The sequence below is a fragment of the Emydura macquarii genome, unplaced genomic scaffold (assembly GCF_026122565.2).
Source record: "Emydura macquarii macquarii isolate MOO-44397 ecotype Brisbane River unplaced genomic scaffold, CSIRO-AGI_Emac_v2 contig_839, whole genome shotgun sequence".
Classification (NCBI taxonomy): domain Eukaryota; kingdom Metazoa; phylum Chordata; order Testudines; family Chelidae; genus Emydura; species Emydura macquarii.
The window spans coordinates 1,319,067-1,334,282 of NW_027130976.1; the positions used below are offsets into that span (position 1 = coordinate 1,319,067).

The 15,216-nt window shown below is 52.3% G+C and overlaps 1 protein-coding gene across 1 annotated transcript in view; it reads left to right on the forward strand.

Annotated features, from left to right (window-relative positions):
- The window catches only part of PMFBP1 (polyamine modulated factor 1 binding protein 1), a 245,967-nt gene that overhangs the window by 154,815 nt on the left and 75,936 nt on the right, over positions 1-15,216 (forward strand). Inside the window, exons 7-8 of the mRNA XM_067543437.1 lie at positions 9,487-9,633; positions 14,781-14,855. Coding sequence (XP_067399538.1) covers positions 9,487-9,633; positions 14,781-14,855 — 222 coding nt within the window. The remainder of the gene's footprint in view (positions 1-9,486; positions 9,634-14,780; positions 14,856-15,216) is intronic.

Here is a 15,216-nt window from a genome sequence, read left to right on the forward strand (position 1 = left end):
AAGCTTTTCCAGACGGCAGGAAAGATCAGCAAACCTTGAACTGGACACAATGAAGTGCCATTCAAATGGAAACAGAGGGGCTTGCACATTTGCCCTAACAAAGAACTTGACTCCTTCTCCCCCTGAGTCACTCTTTATTGCAGAGGTTGGGAGTGAAACCGGGGCAAGGCAGGCAGCGCAGGGGGGGGTGCCGTCACACAACATTATTTGCCTGTGCAGCCCAGACTCCAAGTCATTCCTCTTCAGTGACAGCAGCAGGAGACCATTTGAATGCGCAAAGCCCCCCTTTTTCTTTGAGAATGGTTTTCCACTCTCAGAAATTGCCTCACACTTCAGGCGACAGCCATGTCCCAACATGTAGTGTGCAGACTCTGACCCTGGACTGGACGAAGTGCAGCTCTGCATAGGAAAAGGGCCCAGAGCAGTGGGTGGATGGGAAGGCTGAGAGGAGCAGAGTCCAGAGAACCCAGGCTCCAGGTTGGTTTGGTTTCCTGCCCACGAGGCTTGTGCATGTGCTGCCTCCTTGGTGTGTCAGGTGCATGGCAGAGAAGCACATGAGCTTAATATTGGTTATGAAAACCTGCCCTTCCCCCCATGGTGTGGGTGCATTTATAGGTTTTAAAACAGTACAAGTGCCAAATGCCGTCCCGCCTGTTCTGCCACAGAGTCCCTGGACGCACAGAGGAGGAGACAGGATTCGTTCCTCAGGAGAAGCTTCAGTAAATAGAAGTGTTTCGTATTGTGTCCTGCCAGGAAATGGATCTAGGGGAACCTTCTCTGCCGCTCACTCCTCAGGCGGTGGGAGGAGTGCAATGGGGAGAACGCCCCCGTGCCCCCCCTCTCCCTCCCGCATGAACATGGGCTGGATTTTCAGCTTTGCCCACTGTGTTGGGGTGGACCAAGGTTGCAGCTGAACGTGAATTGTTTGTGTGCTGGGAGTGGGGAGGCCAGGGAGGAGCTGTGCTCTGTGTGCACTCCATTGTTGTAGCTGTGCCAGTCCCAGGGTAACATCTCACCAACAGGAGCTGGTCTCTGCAGGCAATTATCAGGGGTGTCATACATGCTACTGTGAGCAGACTCAGGGCCCTTCTCTCTGTGTGACACTAGCAGACAAGGTTCTGTCAGACTCCAGAGAGATGTCCATGCCCCTCCTTGGCAGAAACTCTCCACTGCTGCGGTGCCTCGGGGCTGCGTGCGAGGCAGCGTGCACCAGGACTGCTGCGGTGCCTCGGGGCTGCGTGCAAGGCAGCGTGCACCAGGACTGCTGCGGTGCCTCGGGGCTGCGTGCGAGGCAGCGTGCACCAGGACTGCTGCGGTGCCTCGGGGCTGCGTGCGAGGCAGCGTGCACCAGGACTGCTGCGGTGCCTCGGGGCTGCGTGCGAGGCAGCGTGCACCAGGACTGCTGCGGTGCCTCGGGGCTGCGTGCGAGGCAGCGTGCACCAGGACTGCTGCGGTGCCTCGGGGCTGCGTGCGAGGCAGCGTGCACCAGGACTGCTGCGGTGCCTCGGGGCTGCGTGCGAGGCAGCGTGCACCAGGACTGCTGCGGTGCCTCGGGGCTGCGTGCGAGGCAGCGTGCACCAGGACTTGGCTGTTCACTCTAGCCAGGCAATTTAGATTCAGCCATTTCATCTGCAGTTCCCTCAAGTGTTGAATTGAATAAAACCAGCCCCAGCAGCAGCGGTGGAGGAGGTTGGGGGAGGGGCTCTGAGCTAAATGAAAAGAGACAGGCAGCTTATAAAAGAGACTCTCATCCTTGGGCTGAAAATCCAGTTCCACAAGCAGGCGTGGAGTGAGCCTGGCAGACCCACCCAGTGCAGCAGGGAAGGGGGTGTGCTTGTCTGCCACTAAGGAGTGGGTTTGCTCAGCCCAGACTTTCCAGGGAGTCTCCGGGTATTTGCTTTTTTCTGGCGCTTCAGTTGCTACCGGCACCTGGTCATGTCAGAGGCTCAGCCGTGACCGACCAGAAAAAGGACAGCCCCAGCCTTCCTGGCTGTGCCTCAGAGGCTCAAAACCAGACGGGAAACGGAAAGATCCCCGTTTATTATTCTGCAAATACTCAATGCTGGGACTTGACTGCTGGCTTCTGATACATGCTAGGGGGCAGTCGCGGCATCTGTCCTCAGCACAGCCAGCTTCTACGAGTAGGGGTTTGGTTTTGGGGGGGGGAGGGGGTGGAGTGGTGAGACACCTTCCACTCTTGACCATCCTTTGCTCTGACCATCGTTTCCCCTCAAAGTGCATCTCCCTTGTGCGCCAGGCTCACCGACAGTCACCGGCTCAGAGCAGGGCATTGAATAGCGCAAAAAGGATTTGAGAAAATCACAGCATGAAGCAGAACATAAACTCCTCGGGCCTGATTCACCTCACACAGGTGCAGCTTCATTCTCTCCCATGAGTTACTGCTCCTGACCCTCCGAGTCAGTGAGAGGAGCGGCAGGCCCCCTGCCCTCCCCTCCGTCTCAGAAATATTAATTAGCTACGTAAAGAATTGCCTCATACTGTAGAAAGCCCTTCGGTTTGATCCCACCATTACAGTTGTATACCTTTAGATCTGTGCATGTCTCTCCCCTGGGAAAATGAGTGTGGTCCCCAGGGCTGACCACACCTTTTGTAAATATTGAGGCCGTAGTTTGTCATGGTCCAGGGCAAGCTGCACCTCTGCCCAGCCCTGGGGCTCTCTGAGTATGCCCCTCAGGTGTCAGGCCTCAGGCCTTTATCTCTGCTGGGGTGGAACCATGCAGTTCTCACACCCAGTGTATCCACCGGGCTGACTTACCACGTCCGACTTAGTAGCACCTGCGGCTCTTCCCTTCCAGAGTCTGGGAGCAGAGGGGGATATGGTGACCAGCCAGCCTGCTAAACCAGAGCATGGATTAGTTTAGCAGTGGGAACAAAGCCTTTAGAGGAAAGGATTTAAACCAAACTGTCTGCACGCCTGTCTCTCTCATCTGAAGGCTGACTGCCACCCTGTGCGGCAGGCCGGGCAGGCCTAGCTTCTTCAGACACCCGGCGGGTGCCAGTCTCTATCTGGAGAGATACCAGCTGCTGCCCCCTAGCGAGAGTGTCACATCTTCATCAGCCAGAGTTCTTTGTTCTTCTCCGTTCCCAGCTACTGGCCCTGTCTGTCCAAACCAGTCCAGTTGGCTCTGTGGGAGTGGCGCTCACTGTTTTGTAACTACCTTCATGTGTTTGCTGAGGGGGATCTTGCTTTGAGCCATTGTGTCACCTTCCTGCTTGTTTCCCGATAGCCCTGTTAATTTAACCCAATATCTTCATCCAGTAAACATCCCTATAAACCAGGCCAATATGCAGGGTTAGTAAAGTATTCTACAGCAGCTCCAGGTCCATCATGTGTTTGCTAACACATTCTCTGACCCCATTCCTTTTCCTAGTGTAGACCGAACTGTGTGCACACATGCACACCTAAGTGTTCCAGTTTGTCACCAGAGGCTCAAATCCTACCCAGCCACCTAGAGGTTTGAGACTCAAATCCTTTGTTATCCAAAACTCCTCTTTCTTAGGCCTTGTCTACATGAGAAAGTTGTACCAGTGTAAATTAAATCTGATTTTTAAATCAGTTAAACTGGTATGGCCCTTTGAGTGGGCACTCTTATTTCAGTTTTGCTTGAAGCAATTCTGAAATAAGATTGGATCCACACAGGGTTTGCTCCAGTTTAACTAAAAACCAAATTAAATTAAATTAGTGCAACTTCATCATGTGGACAAGGCCTTAATGGGGCTCAGTTACTCCAGCTTTTCTTTAACTCCCCATTGTTGCATTATCATGGGTCCATCTCCATCAGCAGGAGTGTAACTGGGGCACATGCATTTTTACTGTGCTGACATCTGCCCTTCTATGAGCAGAGTTAGATGTCGCTGTGGTAAAACATCAGCACCTGATCTTCTCCACCATTTCTACCATTGCTGCCCTGGTGGACATCCAACCGTGGACAATACTGAAGAAAATGTGAGTGTAGTTACAACCTTATAGACTTCTAAATGGCTAGTTCACATTAGCCTTTGAGCATGGCGTAGTCCTAGACCAGACTCCAGAATACTAGACCTGGCCCGTTTGTATCGCTCAGGTATTGTTTGTTCTCCCAAAAGTCCTTCAACCACACGTGTCAGTCGATTTTCCTTTGGAATGACCTCCTTCCAAAGGCATATTCTTCCCACTCTCACAAAGGGAGGGTCTTTGGGACCTTTCCCCTCTGATTTAATGACTGTAGTACATCACCTTGGTCATAGAGCTTCCGGTTAACTGCTCCGCAGACCGTGTGTAAACATGCAGTGCAGCTCTCACTCATCCTCACTATCCAGTGCACATGGAAGTTAGGGTACAGTGCATTCTGAGCGTGAGTGCATCAAAATGCAGGAATTAGATAAATTAAGCAAGCTGCCACTGTGTGTGTGTGTGTGTGTGTGTGTGTGAATTAGATAAATTAAGCAAGCTGCCACTGTGTGTGTGTGTGTGTGTGTGTGTGTGTGTGTGTGTGTGTGTGTGTGTGTGTGTGTGTGTGTGAGAGAGAGAGAGAAATGGCTTTTTTTCTTCGGTTTTTATACTGTTTGCTTGATGTTCGTGGTTTGTATTAACAGCATATGAAGGGGGTACAAGGCGACCTGTCTAGATCGGGAAAAGCCAGCAGCAGTTGGCGCACAGTAACTACTGCCCCTCGCTCCCGGTGTGGACTCGTGCTGTGCAGAATGCCTTTGTGCACATTAGCTTGATGCACTTCGGATGTGTGCGAAGTGAGACCATCTGAGGCACTAGTCGTGCGCAGTGTGAAGATCCCGCCCCCACAGGGAGTTCATGCAGAGTAGCCAGAGTGCTTTAAATTCACACCCTCACTCACTGTACACTAACTTCCCTGGGCCTGTACTGCGCCCCAGCACGGACTATAGTGTGTGAACTGCAGAGCACTCCGCAGGGTTGTGCTCTGAGTGTCCCATGCGCACACCGCTGGCGTGACACCAGCAGCGTCCACGTGGGGCAGTGAGAGCACACTGGTGAGAGCTCTCTGCAGTTCACACCCCGTAGTCTGCACTGCCCTACGGCCTGGTCTGCATTCAGGCTAGCTGTAATCACGCTCTCTCGAGCAGCACGCTAGGGAGCTGTGGCAGCGTGGGCTAGCCATCCAAGCCCATGCCCAGGGTCGAGGCTAGCGTGTACAGCCTTCGCTGCAGCAGTTCAGTGCTGCTGTCATTTCAGCTACCTCGAGGTGTGTCTACCTGGGCTGTCGTCACTCCGCTGATGGCAGGAGAGACAAACCCGAAGAAAACTTCCCGTTTCTGGCAGCGGGTGGCACACTGCTGCAGTGGAATGGATCAGCCTGTAAGCCTCGTTTCTGAAGTGGGGCTGAACATGGTTTGTCCTATGCCTGTAGTTAAACTGCCTTCAGCGCTGGCAGAATGCAGCCTTTTTCTGGCAGTCACTGATGTAAGTGTAACTGTGATCTAGCGCTCAGATAACAGGACTCATGGGACATAGGCACTGACAGTGCCACGGGTTTCTCCTTCTGTAAAATGGGGCTAACGATTCTGACCTACTTCACAGAGCTTTGGGAGATCTGATCATCTACTGTTTAGGAAGGGGCTATGTACTCTGGGGAATCTAGGTCCAAGGGGGAGAGAACAAGTCAGGGGATGCTGCTATGAGCTGGTATTTTGCAGCTGATTTTCCCCTTGCTTTACTGATCTGGTTGCTTGGTCAATATGCCCTTGCCTGCTGCAGTGGTTTATCCATTTAAAACATGGTTCTATTTCATGTTGTGGTCTCCCAGTGTTTGGGGGCTTCTCATTGCCCTTGCTTCACCAAAAACGGGCATTCCTGTGTGTATTTCCTTGTGTGAAGTGCTTGCGCGTGGGTGTGTGTGCACACAAGGGAGACAGGGTTGCAGCTTCAGCTGCACTAAGCAATTAAACTCCAGTAGCTCAGGGATGAGCAGGAGGCTGTGATTTTCTTTTCCTTTGCAGTAATTGCCTCAGCAATCAGCTTTGATCACCCGAGAGCAGAGGAGATGAGTGTTGTAAGTTGACATCAGTGCTTTTAATATATCCATTTACATATACAGGAGCAGAGCAGCATACAGCTTTCCATAGCGTCTCTGACCTGAAACCATCGCAGCTCCATAGACACCTCATTTAATTTAACACTTCGCCGCCACTGCGGAAGCCACAGGATGGGGGTGGGGATGGATAATCAAGCCCTTGCACACGCTCTCTCTGTGGATGTCTAGAGAAATGACAGGACAGTAATTGCTTTTGAAAAGCAAAGCAGAAATGGCACAATTGATTCTACTTACAGGGGAGAGGAAGAGGAGTGGGGGGTTGTTTGCCCTAAACATGGCACCTGTTTTCCTGCAGCAAGCACAGGGGTTCCTGTTTCTGAGTGGGGAGGAGGGAAAGGTGGCACCGCGCGGGTGTCCCTGGCACAGGGGGGCTGTTCCAGGCTGGCAGTGCTGTGGTTACCAAAATGTCAGAGGTACATGCAACCCCCCGTCCTATAACCTTCAGCGCAGGCCTCTGCTAAGGGGGACCCCTTCCCTCCTCGCACTTCCCACGTGTGTGACCGCAGGGTTATTACTCGACATAGCAAGCGTGTCAAACGTGCCCGGCCCAGCTGGGGTTTGCAGGGCACGTCTCTGAGAGAAGCTGGGTGGCCCAGGCTGCCGGGAAATCCCTTCGCCCTCAAAGGAGACATGGTCTGAGCATGGCTGAATCCCCCCCTCCTCGGTGCAACGCTAGGGTGAACGAGCCTCGGACAGTTACGCAGGTTCCTGTGCGTGAACAGAGGGTGGCGGGTCCTGCGGAGGGAGGAGAGGCTCTGTCTCCATGTTCCTCAAGATGCCCTGGAGCACGAGTCCCTTGCACGGTTTAACTCTTTCATGTGACTGTTGCTATTTCCATCCTCCAGCCAAATGGCCACTTCTTTTTAGAGCCCCGCTAAGCTCTCAGCCTCACTGATATGGCGTGGTGCTGAGTGAGTTCCTCAGGTCAGTTCTGTGCCATTCCTGTGACATGCAAGAAAGGGCAGAGTCGTTACGAAGCCACTGTCTGACGGGCCGCGCCTGGGGTTGCTGCATGCGCAGTACAGCTGGTACCTCTGCCCCCTAAACCCATGTGTCCTCTATGGCTCCTTGTATTTGTCAGAACCACTTCCATGCACGCAACAAATGGTCTGAGAGAGGATCCTCTTTCATGCCATTCTGACTGGGCTGAGACCTCAAAACCCCTCCCTTCGGTGAGCTGTTTTCTCCCTTTGGGGCATGCTGCACGAGTCACCCCAGCAACATTCTTCTGCCTGGATTTGGTCTCAGGTCTCAGAAAAGACAGTGAAAATCCTACTAAGACAAAAGAACCAGCTTCCCGAACATGTCTGGTGTCCAACTCTGGACAGATCCTCTAGATGTGGTGCCTTGGCGCAGGCACAGTGAAAATAAAGGAAACCCCTTCTGTTTCTAAGGGCCTGCCCAGCCTGCATCTGTCCCAAGAACTGCCTTTTCCACATCGCCCCCATCTTGCAAGTCCGTTGATATTCTGGCTGTTCAGAGTTCGTGGAGCTCTTTTGCATTTTACAAAATGCTCTTGTTGATCATGATCCCAGGTTCACACACACACATTGTGGTGGTCCCCAGAGCCATTTAGGATTTTAGCATTTGCTGGGTTTTGAGTACTTATCTGTGCAACCCCAGCCTTTTCCCATGGCAGTTTTAATGGACTGTGTGTGTAGCATATGGCAGTGTTACATCTTTGAGAAAGACGAGATAGGGTGGTGATGGTGGCTCCGATACAGATTTAATTTAGACGTTAAAATCGTTTTATGTTAATAATATTCAAATTAATTATTGAAACATTTATTGAATGTTGACAACTGGGTGACATTTTACCAATCAATTAGCAGTTAATTACTCTATGAATGTTAGCGAGATTTAGTAAGACAGCTGCTGAACGTGAACTAAAGACACGCTAGCCACTGGGTGCACTCCAGGCTGTCTGCAGCGCTAGATTTCACCGCAGCTCTTCAGCGGGAGTTCTGGGCCATGCACGGTGATGGAGGGTTCTACAGTGGGAGCTCTGGCCTGGGCACGGCAGGGGGGGGGGGGGCTGTGGGCCCCACGGGGAGCTCTGGGCAATACAGTTTCTGTGGTGGAGCATAAGTGCATCATGCCTGGAGCCCTCTCTGGAGGGGAGGCCTTTGAATGGGAATTTAGTGAAGCTGACGTATCCTTTGCCCTTCCCTGCTAGATACAGGAGAGGGGAGAGGTTGTGGCAGGAGTCTCTGTTCCGTGGCTAATTCCCAGTGGGAGGATGCTCGAGCCACGTCCCTTTAAACCCATGTCTCTCCACGTGGCGCTTGGGAGGCAGTTACTGTATGTATTTACTGTGCGTTGTCTGCTGGGCTTTACTAGATCACGGAGGGTAATCACTTCCTCCTAAAACAAGCCCTCTTCTGGGCCACCCCAGGCCAGTAAATGAGGGTTTGTGATGCCACCTGTGCACAGGGACAAGGAACACGCGTAGTTCCAAACCCACTGTCCTGGCAGGATATCACCCTGCTTCTGACCCGTCACTGCCGAGGATCTCCTGTGCTGGCTCTAAAAAAGCCAAGCAGACCAACTCTCAGGATCTGTGGTCAGCAAAATCGGTTGCCTCTCAGTCAGTGTCTCGTCCGCTGGGGACGGACGCCAGGCCTGGCCATTGCAGAGAGGAAGCGCTGTTTGCCACCACTTCCCCCTTCGTGCTGTTTCCTCTCGCCTGTCCAGAGAAATAAATGTAAGACCACTTGCAACAGCACTGCATCAGGGTTAGTAAGTAACCGGGCAGGGGGGCCTGCTCCATGCCTGGGGCTGTAGCACGGCTGTTAGCTTGGGGCTCAGGTCTTTAGTCGTGTCATGCTAATTGCTCACTGGCTGCCCTTCCTTGCTGGTAAACGCTTTACAGCTGGAACGCCCAGCTGCAAAAATCCGGAGTCTTCAAAGCCGGCTCCGGCTCTGGCAGGACAAAAGGGATGGCCTGGCAGCCCCAGGTACCATGGCTCTCTTCTCCTTACAAGTGGTGCCAGAGGGAAATGCCTCGAGCACTCCTGAGTGCCGGGCAGAGCCGCCTGGAGCTGGGAGAGATTTGTGTGTGTGTGTGTTTGTTTAAATAACTTGGTGTTTGCCCCATTGCCTTCGGTTTCTGCCCCTCAGCCAGACTCCGTAAAGCTTCCCCTGAGACTGGATGAGGGCCGGCGTCCCTCAGCGCAGTGTCTGCAGCCTGCCTTGGACATGTCAGTCCTGCTGCTGGCGTGCGTATCAAATCGCACCTACCATATTGGCTTCCTGTCCCCAGAACATCAGGTTTTGCAGCTAGTGGGGGGATGTTTCTCCTCCCCCCAGTCCCCACCCCCGGTAGCATCAGGCCTGTGCTAGTCAGGGTTTGTTAAGCTGTTTAGTATTAATTGATTTTTTTTCCATTTTTTCTTTCTTTCCCTGGGCGGGTCAATAGCTAGACGCTCACGAGCAGAGGATCTATCAAGTGCAGACCAAGCAGACGGCGAGGCAGGCAGAACTGGAGCAGAAATGCAGCTGGATCCAACAGCTCGAACAAGACCTGGAGGCCAGCCGCAGACTACAGGAGGAATCCCAGAGGCAGGTAAGGGGAAGCCTCCACTCCAGCTCCAGGTCTGTAGGCCTGGCCTGAAACTTTATTTAATGCATTAGCGACCTATCCCAGCAGTAATGGCATGCCTTTATTCTCATGCAAATGATGCAGTGTAAGGAAGGGCTAACGACCTGAGAGCAGAGGCTCCCAGCGAGGAAGGGCGAGCATGGGAACCCAGGAGACAAACTGCTGCATTGCTGGCTGCAGACATGCCGCTGACCAAAGCCCAATTCCAGGGGCTGGCGGCTGTAATCGAGCAGATGTCCCAGGTATTGATCCCTGCATCTTCCTGTCAAATGCCTCTTGCAGTGAGGAATAGGATGGCCCTGTGGAGGACAGGAGAGGGACGGAGCCGTCCTAATGGGCGGTAACAGCGTTCAGCGGTCGGCCAGGATGAGGCTTGTTCAGATGTATTCATCTTGGCCCCAGTCCCTGGGGATATAGATCCTGAATTTGCTTCAGAAGATATGGACGCTTATAATTCAAATGTCCCCGTGCTTCTGCAGACCCTGGCAATGGCCTCTCTGCTGGGCTACCTTTGTGCCTATCTCCTTTGTAACCCCAGGGTCCCCTTTTAGCATGTTCTCCTCCCCTTCCTGTATCTGTTCGGTTTCCTGCTCTGTTACAGATCCTCTGTTCAGCGGGCACTGTGCTCCAGCATCTGCCAGGAGTCAGACCATTTGCCTAGACAGTTTATTCCTTCTGTGTGTGACTCCAGCTGGGTAGTGAGCGCTCTTCCTCGGTCACCACAGCCATGGAGTTACGTGCTTGATGTCCTTTCGGGCGCCTGTAGTTGTGAAGGGGATTTTGATTGGATCAATATGACAAGTGGACTGTCTGGTGTGATGGTAGCTGGTGGTGAAAGTCTGCAGCTGTGGCCATTGTGCCCGGCAGGATTATTTGCTGAACCCGCCTATGTGACCCGTTGGACCCAGTGCTGCTTTCTTTCAGAATCCCATAAGCCTGAACCATTTGTCTGCCTGTGTAACAAACTGATAAGGAAATCATCTCAGAATATGGAAGATTAACCCCCAGCTGGAATTGATACCGGAGGATCAGCTCCCTGCCTACTGGACAGGAGGAGTGAGCTATCCAAGGCAGGGTTTGTCCAGAACAAGGGCAGCATTTTGGAGTTTTTGTTTTTCTTGGGTAGAAAATGGAATTGTTTTCTTTCAAGCAGCGTGTTGGCGCTGCGATGGTGCTCTGGCCCTGCATGGGAGCATTACTGGATGTTGCTTCTCCTGCTGTCAAGTCGCTCGTTGAGGGGCGTGTACAGAAACGGGGCTGCAAACTCACGCTGCAGCTCTGCTATCCACTTGTCAGTCATTGGGCATGTACAGTGTGAAGATGTATACATTTGTCTGTCTTTGCATGTGTGTAAACAGGGTTCTGTGCGAGCCTGAGCGTGTATCAGTGTGCTCTTCTTTGTGTGTCCGTCTGTAAGTGTGAGTGTGTGTCGGGGTGTGGGAGAGCATGGGAGGGGTGCGATCAAGCTGGGTGTTGATGCTCTCTCATTCCCTGCTCCCCTGCCCTTTGGTTCTTGGTTTGGTGTTACCAGTGAAGGGTATCGTGGGCTGTTCCACTTCAGTCGGGGCTCGAAGAGCCTGTTCCTGTGAAACTCCCAGCTCAAATGCAGATACTGAGTGCTGCTGCTTATGTCGTGGGCCAGGAACGTGGAGGGTTTGACTGAGTCAAAACATTCAGAATCAGTAAGATGATCTTTGCCTTCCAGATCCACTAGTGATTCCTGGGCCGGGACCCAGGCCGGGGCCTCCCCGCCCTCCCGGTCAGACTGGGTCTAGCCCCAGGTCCAGTGATCATCCTATTCCAGTTCCATGTTTAATTTGACAGTCCATTCAGATATAGCTGCCAGAATTAGTCCCCCTCTCCAGGGCTGGGTCTGTCAGCCCCTCCCTGGCAGTACTGGCGAGTCAGTTTAGCTTAGCGAAATGCCACCTGGGCTGGGAAAGGCGTCACTCAGCCTGTCTCCTACCCTCCCTATTGCACCTTCATGCTCTGCTTTCTCCTGCATCTTTGGTGCTTATTGTTTTCTTCCCCCCATGTGTGCCTCTGCACCTGTTTTCCTCTGTCGCTGGAGCAACTTCCTTCTTGCTCTGCATGAAGCATCCTCCTCTGCTCCTGCAGATCCGTCACCAATTGTTCTTCTTTCAGCTCCACTCAGTGCTTCCTAGTTCTGCCCTTGTCTCGCTGTCCAATACAAAACAAACACGCAAACAGCCAGGATAAAGCCCCAGATTGTGTGGCATTGATGAGACTCAGGGACGCTTGTGGGAAGGAAAAGGACAGCACCATGCCGGCTCTAATCATGCCTGTTGGACAGCTCCCAGAAAACCTTCCTACATTCTTCTGATTACAGAGGCCCTAAAATCTTGGACTCTATGAGAACAGGCCAGTAACTCGAGGACTCATTGCTCCTGGGGGACCCCCAGCCCAGCCCAGCAGGATTCACCGTCCTGCACTTCATCTCCCAACCTGGAGCACGCTGGGACCTGGCTGCCTCAGACACACCTCGCCCCAGTAGCACGCCAGCGCACTGCACTCTACGCAGAAGGTGCAGCTATTGCCGGGTGCGTAGGACAGGGCAGGATCACAACTAATCCCTCCAGAGGAGCTCAGATGGTGGAGGTCTGGTCCAGCCTTGCCGTGTTCCTCCTGGGAGTGAGTGGTGGCAGGAATGGTGGGAAAGGCAGCAAGGAACAGAAAAAACTCCCTTCCTTCCGAATGGAGAGAGGTCTGCAGGGAGCAGGAGCTCTTGGCAGGTGTCCCCAGTGAAGAGGCTAGAAGGAGCCAGGAAAGGAGCAGGCTGTAGCTTTCTCTACAGGAGAGAGAGAGAAGGGAAGGGGCGGGAGTTCTGTGTCTGTCTGGCCAAGAGGCTTTGGAAGAGACCTCAGAGGGGCCAAACAGAAAGGGAACATTTGAGTGGGCTTCGTTACGCACCCTTAGGAGACCAGAACTGGGAAGTGGCAACAAAGCAGCCTGGCTGGGGAGGAGCCCTGCAGAGACTGTGATGCCTCGAGCACGGGGTGCAGAATTTGGCTGGATAGTCAGACATTGACAAGTCCCGAAAGCAGACTTTGCTAAGGGACTCTGGCGTCAGTACTCTGGACAGAGCTGAAGGAAATGGCCTTGAAGAATAAGAACCAGGGAGAGTTTGGAGTCAGACCTGAGCCTGCATCATTGTCTGGGATCCTGGTGAGGTGAAGCTAGAGGGCTGGAGCTTGGAGAAGAGGGAGGCCAAAAAGGGGAAGAGCTGGAAGGTTGGCACAGACCCTCGAGGACAAGCCTGTGACCCAGAGGGCGGAATGGGTGCAGAATTGGCTTGAGTTGGACTTAAGTGCATTTGTGCTTCTGTCCCCCTGAAAGGGGGGTGGAGGGAAGGAAACAGCTTGTGTTTTCCAGAGATCAGGTCAGACCTGCCTCCCTCCCCCTTGTAAACAGACTTTCACCTGGGCCAGCACCTGTAAGAACTAACGAGGAGGAGGAATACCACACCATTCAAATGGCCCTGTAGGCATGGGATCCGTTTCTCTTAGACTGGGATGTCAGTTCAGACACAAAGGTGATAGATGCCTTACTACAAACACCTCCGGTGACTAACTAGGAAAATTAGAAATACACAAGACAAATTAAGGAGTATGATCTGCTGTATGGTCTATTTTCTGTTGTCTTCCTCTTTCCTTCTCTGAGCCCCAAGGTCTGCAGTCATTTCTCATTATAATCTGCCCTATTCGGATGGTAAGCATCACAGGCCAGGAACCTTGTCGTCTTTCTTGTCTGTAAAGCACTGAGCGCAGTTATGGCACTAGAGAATATGGCAAACTGAATCTGTGGCAGAATCATTGCACGAGGCAGGGCCTTGGAATCTAGGGTGCGTGTAGCATTCTGCAGGACTGTAGGTTCTAACGAGAGCAGAGTTCACTTCATGGCATTATTTACCATTGTGCTGGCCTGACTCCATGCCTGGGTGCTGTATTTGAACATAAGAATGGCCATACTGGGTCAGACTAATAGTCCGTCTAGCCCAGGATTACGTCTTCCAACAGAGAACAGAACAGGGCAATTGTTGAGTAAATCCCTCCCCTGTCATCCACTCCCAGCTTCTGGCAGAGAGAGTCTAGGGACACCCGGAGCATGGGGTTGCATCGCTGACCATCTTGGCTAATAGCCACTGATGGACCTATCCTCCATGAACTTATCTAATTCTTTTTTGAGCCCAGTTACACTTTTAGCCTTCACAGCATCCCTTGGAAATGAGTTCCACAGGTTGGCTGGGTGAAGAAATACTTCCTTTTGTTTGTTTTCAACTTCCTGCATGTTCATTTCATTGGTTAACCCCTGGGTCTTGTGCTATGTGAAGGAGTAAATAACATTTCCTTATTCACTTTCTCCACACGGTTCATGTTTGTATAGACCTCTGTCAGATCTCCCCCTGAGTTGTCTCTTCTAAACTGAACAATCTCAGTCGTTTTAATCTCTCCTCATTTGGAAGCTGTTCCACTCTCCTAATCATTTTTGTTGCCTCTTTCTGTACCTTTTACAATTCTAAACTATCCTTTTTGAGATGAGGTGACCTGATCTGCACACAGTATTCAAGGTGTGGGCATTTTATGGTATTTTCTGTCTTATTATCTATCCCTTTCCTAATGATTCCCAACGTTCTGTTAGCTTTTTTGACTGCCGCTGCACAGTGAGTGGATGTTTTCAGAGAAGTATCCACAATGACACCAAGATCTTTCTTGAGTGCTAACAGCTAATTTAGACCCCATCATTTTATATGGACCGTTGGGATTATGTTTTCCAGTGTGCGTTTTCGTCTGCCATGTTGTTGGCCAGTCACCCAGTTTCGGGAGAACCCTTTGCAACACTTCTCCGTCTGCTTTGGATTTAACTATTTTGAGTAATTTAGTATCATCTGCAAATTTATCACCTCCCTGTTTACCCCTTTTCCTGTACCACAGGGCTTCCAGGGCCTGATAAATAGGCGGTGTCTGAGTTGTGCTAAGGACACATGAGAGAGGCACGTGCCACTGGTTTGCAGAGTGGTGCAGTTGGTTTGTTAGTATGGTGACAGTTGTTCGCAGGTGGAGCTGAATGGCTAACGTGTGCTTTTTCTTCAGCTTGGGGAGTGCCATGTGCCCCTGGCCCAGGCAGCAGCAGAGAATGAGGCTCTGCAATCCCAGCAGCTGCTAGAGGTAAGACAGCCTGTGTCCAAAGCTTGGTAAATAGAAGAGCTTGGAGGTAATGCGGGTCTTGTAAGTAGACCTCTTGGTAAAAAGAAGGTACGGGACTAGCTGGGGGGAGGGGGCAGACTGAGGGACACACAGGGAGGTGGGGGGCAGGAGTCAGACTGAGGGGAAGCTGGGGAATGCTGGGGCAGACGATGGACTGGAGGGGAGCAGGAGGAAGATGGGGTACAGGGGAGGGCAGAGGCCGAGCGGGATAATAGGAAGTGGAGGAGATGCTGAGGGAGAAGGGAGGGAAATATGTGGGGTGCTGAATGTACAGACAGGTGGGGGGCAGAAGACCGTGGAGTTGTATAGAGGAGAAGGTGAG